The 8655-nt window shown below is 43.1% G+C and overlaps 1 protein-coding gene across 2 annotated transcripts; it reads right to left on the bottom strand.

Moving 5' to 3' along the window:
- Window positions 1–502: 502 nt before the first annotated feature.
- Window positions 503–8406, bottom strand: rhoca (ras homolog family member Ca). Of its 2 annotated transcripts, XR_015096353.1 has the most exons (7): window positions 8275–8406; window positions 7978–8072; window positions 6608–6765; window positions 4423–4543; window positions 4048–4178; window positions 956–2791; window positions 503–780 (listed from the first exon to the last, which is right to left on the bottom strand). XR_015096353.1 is itself a non-coding variant. In XM_086087767.1 (6 exons), exons 3-6 carry the CDS (start codon window positions 6761–6763, stop codon window positions 2618–2620), a joined length of 582 nt encoding a protein of 193 aa, XP_085943893.1. In that variant the 5' UTR covers window positions 6764–6765; window positions 7978–8072; window positions 8275–8406; the 3' UTR covers window positions 503–2617. The 2 variants fall into 2 exon arrangements, 1 of the variants encoding a protein (XP_085943893.1); XM_086087767.1 differs by having other exon boundaries at window positions 503–2791.
- Window positions 8407–8655: the final 249 nt, after the last annotated feature.

Genomic DNA, 8655 nt, shown 5'->3' with positions numbered 1-8655 from the left:
GAGCCGCATTGAGGATGGATTAAATATAAATACCACCCGACAAATAAGGGGAAAAAAAACAGAAGTTCAAGATTGTATACTCTGTGCAAAATTACAGCAATATTTTGTATATACATTATATATATCAGCAGTTATATTTAAACATAATTAATACATACAATATGTACAAATGTGAGCATAGTAGTTCTATTTTCACTTGGGAGACAGCTCATGAACATAGTCACTCAAAATTAATTAAATTAATTCAGAGATAGCTAAAAAGACCAATACATTTGGAAACTAGATTACTGTAATACATTTAAATTACCCCCCCAAATCCTCACAGTAGCCATTTGGTCTTATCGCAAAAATAGTTTATTAACAATGTTCACTTGGGATGAAACATTCGCTGTTAACAAAGCTGTGTACGCCAGCAAGTTTGCGTCCAACTCGGCAATCTGACATTTCAAATGCACTGGGGGGGAAGAAGGGGAGGAAATGTGACATGACACTGAGCAGAAGCTAGCACATGCAGAATGCACTCTGGGAATGCTGCTTTACTGGCTTAATGACCATTGTTTTCCAATACATTTTCACAATGACAAGATTTATGTGCAATGATTAGAACTGTCCTGTCATGTCAAGTGTGCTTGTTATGCAATATTGTGCATTAACTGCAGCAAACAATGCATCTTTGTACGTCCATAAGCGTATCCTGCAACAGAAAATTGAACAGAACAAGCAGCCTTCATGAAAGCACAGGTTAGTCCAGGGGTGCTTAAGTTTGTTCCTCGAGAGCCCCTATCCAGCCTGTTTTCCACGTTTCCCTCCTGCGGCACAGCTGAATATAACGATCAGCTTATCAGCAAGCTTTGCAGAAGCCTGATAACGATCCTGATCATGAATCAGGTGTGTTAGTGGAGAGAAACATGGAAAACAGGCTGGATAGGGGCTCTCGAGGACCGAACTTGAGCACCCCTGGGTTAGTCTATCAATGTGCAACAGAGGCAAATGAAAGGGGGGGGGGCAGTCTGCCTGAGGAAGGTTGTTGGACAGGCATCGAAAGCATACTCGAGCCAATGACGACGCCTTCAGGGACCCAACGGATGACTCTGATCCGTTCCCATAAGTACATTTGTTTTATTCCAGCGTCACACTGTCATACATGACATCACTGCACCTCTCTAGACCTCAATTCAACAACAGACAAAGATGATCTTTTTTCTGAAAGAGTGACATTGATGACAAGTACTTTGGTCACCAGTAGTCATGTTTATGACTGTTGAGCAATGTTTAGCATTGTTTTATTTTGGTAGGTTTCTACTTCCTGCTTAACATTCAGGACTGAGCTGGAGAATGGCAGGATGCGATTTACATTTTGTGTGTCCTAGTTGTGCGGTCTTACATTTGAAGTGTAAAGTTAAAGGGTGATTTACAGTTTAATCTATTACAGGGGTGAGTGAGTCTGTTAACAATAACTGTTACAACATGACATATTGCCAGTACAGTTCAACAACATGACAAATAAATGCCGAACACTAACTGTCTGTAGTGCATTTTAGGTTCATTCTGAAACAGCTCATTATCCCTAACTTCTTGTGAGTGGTGTAAAGCTACAGATGAAATGTTTGCATTTGAGTCGCAAGAACGGAAACGCAAATCAACTGGTCTATCAAGTCTGGTAGAGAATGTCATTAATGGCGCACCAGAACAGAGAAGGCACCAGGAGGGGGAAAAACAAACTCCTCACTGCCACTCATCCAACTCCAATAAACTACGCAAAGAATGACAAACCGCTGGAAACCTGCACGACCAAATCACGCTAACAAGACAAGTTCCGGGCTAACCAGTTGAGCGCAGATTCCAGCGGACGGCCGGCGGAGATTCCAGTGAGCGGAATCCATCATGCCCGCCACTGTTTCCAGGAAAGTTTTGCAGAGTCTGTCAGTCATACTTACCGTCTCGTGTTATTTTAACCACTTTCCACTGCGCTAATCGACAACACGAGCTCGTAATCACATAGCAAGCAACGTGGCGAGCGTTCCTGTGTTTTGCGTGTTTGTCGCGTTACAGGAGCGCAGAGGCAATTTAGCCGCGATGCGCGCAAGGCAAGAGCAAGAACAGTAGCCGTTTGTCGCTTCTCAACGAGAAAGCCTCGGCCGCAGCACAGTTCGCAATGACAACACAATGAGAAGGGATGTAGAAAACGTACAAAAAGGCACTAGCTGTTAACGCAAGTGTCGATTTCGCGGGGCAAACGCTTTGGACGGGACCTTCCTCAGAGAGACAGGATATTTGCGAGGAAGGACGCTACCCACCCTCGCTCGACAACATGGCATTCTAGCATGCGCCTCAAATCACTGCCGGGTTACAAAATATAAAATAAAACATGCTTTCTCTTTTAAAGACAACGGAAAGTAAATCAACAAAAAATGTTTTTTTTCCTCCAAACATCAATTTCTAATATAAAGTTCATTTCCTGTATGTTTTTGCGTATGATTCGCCTGCCTGACTCCTACTATGAAATGCAGGATACAGTACAAAGATGCCGCTAGGGTTGAAAAAGACAGTCATTTTCATGTTTCTCTTCTCTCGCTCCTCGTTTCTTGATTTTCACATTGGCGTCTTGACGGATGGCTCACAACAACGTGCAGGCACTTCGCTTCTTGCGTTTGCGGACCTGCAGCGCCGCTCTGGTGGCCATCTCGAACACCTCCCGCACGCCGTCCTTGGTCTTGGCTGAGCACTCCAGGTAGCCAAAGGCGTTGATCCTATTGGCCATTTCGCGGCCTTCCTCAGTCTTGACCGGCTCCTGTATGGTAGACAGCAACTTGTTGGTTTACAGCGGCCCAGACAGATGATGCACACAATGAATTAGTTTCATGGCACAAGAAGGCATGATCAAACCATCCATCCAAGTTATCGGCGAGTGCACAATTTGTTCGTAGACGTCGGTACACAGGCCAACTTTTTATTTTATAGCAATGTTATTTTAGTATTTAGTATTTCCATCATCGGCAATCCTCACTTCTCCATGTCCATCTCTGCAACTTTTGAAGGCTTTCATCAAAAAAATTCATACAGCTTAATGCAATCATGCATTGTAGGGCGGCGTGGTTCAGTGGCAACCCAAAGCTTGTGGGTTCGATCCCATGCCATTGTGACCACGTCGAAGTATCCTTGAGCAAGATACTGAGCCCCCAGTTGCTCCTGATGCTGCCTCATCAGTCGGTGAAGGAGTCATCCGCTTTGAGGGCCTTGTAAGGTGGAAAAGCACTATATAAATGAAGTACTGTTGACCATTTTACCGTTAAAGCAAAGTAACTTCATCTACCTTATCTATTTTCTCAGAAAATGCAACTTAAAATCTCTAAATGTGGTATTTTTAAGACCAAATCTAAAGCTGGACAAGTAATATTAACTCATTTGCTCTAAACCTATAAATACATAATATTTTAAATATTACCATGCTAGAGCATACAGAAGGCTTTGATGCAGCCTCTGAACTGAAGAGAATGCTTAAAGCAATGGTAGTTTACAAAAACGGCCAGTAGGTGGCAGCAGAGTATAAGAGATCAACCAGGGCCATGTTGTAAAACGCGCTTTCAGGTTTGTGAATAATGATAAAACTTGGTTATATCCTAATGCTAATTGCTGCAAAACGGAAACAGATACAAATATACTTTTTCTTACCTGACAAAAGAAGAGACTCAAATTTTCCCTTTGGTAGGTTCCATGTTTATATAGCAATAGAACACAATATTCTGTGGGCTTTGCAAAATCAGTCAAAATCCAGTAAAGCAGCCTGGAGCAAAGGGGGTTGCTTCAGTGAAAATAGCTGGGAGTGAATGAGTTAAGGGCAATTTGAGACTTCATTGTGGAAAGTCAGACTTTTTAACTGATTAATAGCAAAGAACAGCTTAAGTCATCCATTATGCAAAAAAAACCTCAGTGCCAAAATAGTGTTATGCTGTTTGATACTTTGTTTGTTTTTTCCCATTGAGAGGGACTGAAACGGTTCTTGCAACACCCAATAACAACATTCTCCGTGCCCTTTCGACCGTGTACCTGCTTCATCTTGGCCAGCTCTCTCCGCGTGTGCTCATCGTTCCTCAGGTCCTTCTTGTTCCCCACCAGGATGATGGGAACATTGGGACAGAAGTGCTTCACCTCAGGCGTCCACTTCTCAGGAATGTTTTCTGTCCCAAGAGGGGGAGAGAGGATATGAGTTGAAATACTCAAGGGGGGGTGACTATAAAAAGGAGAACAGGCAGCGCAGTCACTTCACATGACGGATTGCTCTGCAGGCTTCTCAAAGCAAGGGTGCTTTTTTTTGCTGCGTTAATCCCACTTGCTATCAGGCTGCTTAAGTACTGACATAATCGCAAGCAGCCTAACATTTTCTGTGAATCACGGAGGAACTTGCGGCTAATCAAAACATACCTAAACTGTCCGGGCTGTCAATGGAAAAGCACATTAGGATGACATCAGTGTCTGGGTAGGAGAGAGGCCTCAACCTGTCGTAGTCCTCTTGGCCAGCCGTATCCCACAATGCCAACTCCACCTGCAAGAAAAGTAGCAAGAAGCGTCACTCGGTGGTTAAAAAGAGCCTTCAGTATTGTTTACAGAAGTAAAGGATCACTAAAGCAGAAAAAATACACAAACAATTGTTACTACTACTACTTGTAGTAGTCGTGTTGTGCAATTTCCCCCACAAGGCCTTAAATGAGAGATATTCTGCATTTTTGCAGTTCCCGGTGTTTTAACAAAAGGTTTGTTGCAAGCGCCAGTCAACATACACAAATTAATAAAGAATTGCAGCACACTTCCATGTCTAGTTTTGAAAGCTCAGTTCTGCCTCATGCAAAAAACGAAGCGCTCTTCCCTCGCGGAGGCAGCGCCTCATCGCCGAGACGCCGAATTTCAGTTGTCAATAAGTGTCGAAGATTACGCGGCGGACACATCGGTGAACACAAATACCCCACAATCGCACACAGCTAACCTGAAGCTAACACAGAAGGAGCTTAGCTTAGTTGAGCTTGTCCTTTGACTTGATACTGCCTTCTGTGTAACAACAGACTCTGGCACGGCAGCTCACAAAAGATTTTCTTTGTTGATGAATTTCACATGTGAAGGGTTGGCAGGCACTCCAGAGACTATTTGTACACAAGTCAATTTTCCGTAACGTTGCGGCTATGTAACATGTTAGTAGAGTCAAACAATAAAAGTTATGCTTTTTTTTAAGGGTCTGAAATTTGGAAGAAGTTGCTTCGCCAATCAACACTCAGACCTCATCAGCTTCTTGTGTTGTCAACTGCTGTGGAAATATACGCAGGGATTGGCCTCATCCCTCCAAGCTGCTGATTAATTCAATTAGGGAAAGTGGGAGATTAGCAGGCATCAAACCAAATACCTTCTGTGCTTGCAAACGGGCAAACAAGAGCCACTTCTCGCTCTGCAACAATCAATTCAAGCTCAAAAGGAGTATGACAAACCAAAGACCCTCCACTTAAAACTCAAAAGGCAAAAAAGCGATGCCTTCCGGAGAGCGCAGGCATCAGTCCCAAAATAGAGGTCTGCAGAGGCAGAGGGTGGGAGGTGGCAGCACGACGCATGAGCAAGTGTAGCGACCGTTCTCCCACAGGCTTTAGGCTTTTGGGAGCAAAAACACAAAAGAACAAGGCAGAAACATCTCATTTGAGAGAAAGCCCAATGCGCTTGAAGGTGAGAGAGATTTCAGTGAAAGCACAAATCCATTTTATCTGGTTGCATAACCGTCTAATTCTTAAGGGAGGGGCGGGGTATAAATCCTCTAAAAGTCACAGTGATCCCCCACTGGACCAAAGTCCACTGTGTATCTAAATTTGCATTTCCTTTCATCCAAGTGCCAAAATGACAGGAAATGAGAGACTTTTATCGCATGGGAGGAAGAAAGTTCTGAGGGATGGAGCGGAGATTTGCGAGGACGACGTCTTCGTTCCCCGTCTGAAGAGGAAGCCGGGAGGTAGTCATTTCCTGTTATGCTGCGAGGTGGTGATCCGGTGTGCAGGGAACAAATCCCTCTGACAGAATAAGACATCGACAGCTCACACTAAAACTTTGATGAGGAAAAAAAAAAGAGATTGCTGTAAATCTTGAACTTTTGGTGTAAGACTGCGGAGAAACTTGAATGAACAACTAATTGCCCGGTTACTGACTAATTTGCCTCAGGCGGGAAAGCACTGTTTTCTGGAATATCCACTATCTGGATTCCCAAATATGGTCAATCTGGTAAGCATGTGTTATAGAATACAATTCAAGAGAGTTAGGTTAAAATTGGGACCCAAAATGGCTGCTGACTCCATTTCTGTTGTTCGTCTGCACCAATTGATACCTGTTGTGTTCTTTATCGTTAGTTTGTATACAGTATTTATGGCAATACAGTGATTTGGGGTCCAAATTTTACAGCTGGAACAGATTCCAACTAAGCCTAAAAGATACATCAATAATTAAGATGTTTTTCATATTCTTAGCATTGATGTGTATGCGGTGCCTTAACGGTTCCTATTCTAGTGTATTTATAATAAAAAACACTGAGGATTGCTCACGATGATGGTATGTAGTTGTCGATTTCAAGCATGGTACAAACCTGTTTGCCATCCACTTCAATATCGGCGATATAGTTCTCAAACACCGTCGGCACGTAGACTTCGGGAAACTGGTCTTTACTGAAAACGATGAGGAGGCACGTTTTCCCGCAAGCGCCATCGCCGACAATCACCAGCTTCTTCCGAATGGCCGCCATATCTGCCAGGACAGAAGGAGAAGGGTTGTCAAATAATTTTGAAGGACAGGCGAATAAATCCTGTCTTTCCCGTTATACTTTTGACGCTCCACTTTCCCTGGAAATTGAGTTTATTTGTTAACTGATTCCACGGAAGGGAAAACAGACCACTGCAAACAGTGCTAACAAATCGAACTTTTCCGGTCTGACTGACAACCCAGCCACACGTTACGAATACCTTGTGTTAGATTAACGACTGTGATAGTAAACAGTAAACTGCTTCACCGTGTATCACACGTGACTTGGCAATGGAAACGATCACAGAAGGCACAAAACAATGGAAGCGTTTAGCAAAGATCCACCAAGACACACCGAGGCAGCGGCACAACTATTTCAGCAATGTGGCGGGTTAATGACTACACCGCCTTTCTTTCTCTAAGGAGGCTTCCTGAGGCTTAGGGGCCGACGGCAGTTATGCAACACGTTGAATAGAGTTACCACAAAACAGAAGATGACCCTATCCCACGAGTTAGAGGACACTAATCTGGCATACGTGTCCATCATGACAGGGCACATGACAATCTAGAGCATGGGTTAGGGAACGTTGGCCCTCAAAAGACACTGCCCTGCCTGTTTTCGATGTCTTCCTCCTCCGACACAGCTGATTGAAATGATCAGCTCATGAGCAAGTTCTGTAGAAGCATGATGGTCTTGTTCTTTGAATGAGGTGTGTTGGTGGAGGGGAGACATCGAAAACAGGCATGACAGTGGCCCTAGAGGGTCCGAATTCCATACCCCTGAACTATAGAGAACCTTTGGATTTAGGTTGCAGATCTTTTTGTGGATTTTTGACCATTTCCATAGTTTAGTATTGCTTTATTGCGCGGGTGTGCTTTTCTGAAGCTTTAAACAATCTAAATGAAATATGATCACTTACTCATGCCTTAGTAAAGACCAACTAAATGAGAAATGTTCAGTATTTCTGACATAATCTTGTGAGCCCGAGTTCCCGTGGGAATGTGGACGATACCATCATGAGGCCATTCCAGGGGAACCTTTGAAGTTCTACAACGAATAGTTAAATCATCCAAACAACATTATAGTACAGTAGAGATATGTAATAGTATAATGTAAGTTATTTTAGTGGGGAAATGCTAGATGGCCTACTAACCAAAAAAAAAAGAGAAACTACAGCAGTTTCCAGGAATAGACCCGGCGGCTGATTAGATTTTTACCTTCTTCTTCTTATACAGGTCGCTGCGGTGAACAAAGTGGACAAAGCGAAGGGTGGCGTGTAATAGATCCTCTCTTCACACTTTAACACAACCAACTAAAAAACAAAAACAAAGATAAAAGTCAACAATTGGTTAGGAAGCACAGAGGAGGTTAAGTTTGTCCAAAAGAGGAAAAGGGCGATTGTTTGGAGTGGGAGCCACCACCCTAAATGAGTCACAACTGCTGTGTCACGCGAAAAGGAATAATATGTAGAAAAGTACAGGCTTTCCACCCCCAAAAACAGATATCTTAATTACCGTCTCGCCAGTCTCTTGAGTCCTCTTCCTAGATAATAAATTCCCGTTTGCAATTCCCTCCCAGTGACTTCCTCGCCTTCTTCACTGCAGTGCTCGCTGAATGCTCCACAGTGAGGCAAACTAGCCCCTCCCACCTTTCCACTTGCATTAGCCAACTGATTCCGCCTACATTTCCGAAATAAAATACTACACCTACATAAAAATATAATTAATTTCATATTAAATTCAACTGAATGATCCCCATGTATATTTTATACTATTCTAACATCTCTTACACACTTTTATGGGCCAATTATTAGAACAACAAGGATAGCTTTATGACAAATAGTTTTATTTTGAAGTCAACCTATTCTAGCTTACAATAGTTCTAGTGTATTGATG

The sequence above is a fragment of the Leptonotus elevatus genome, chromosome 10 (genome assembly GCF_054856555.1).
Source record: "Leptonotus elevatus isolate MCC_2025b chromosome 10, RoL_Lele_1.0, whole genome shotgun sequence".
Classification (NCBI taxonomy): Eukaryota; Metazoa; Chordata; class Actinopteri; order Syngnathiformes; family Syngnathidae; genus Leptonotus; species Leptonotus elevatus.
The sequence above is the reverse complement of the archived record's forward strand: the minus strand, read 5'-3'. Positions and strand labels throughout refer to the sequence as shown.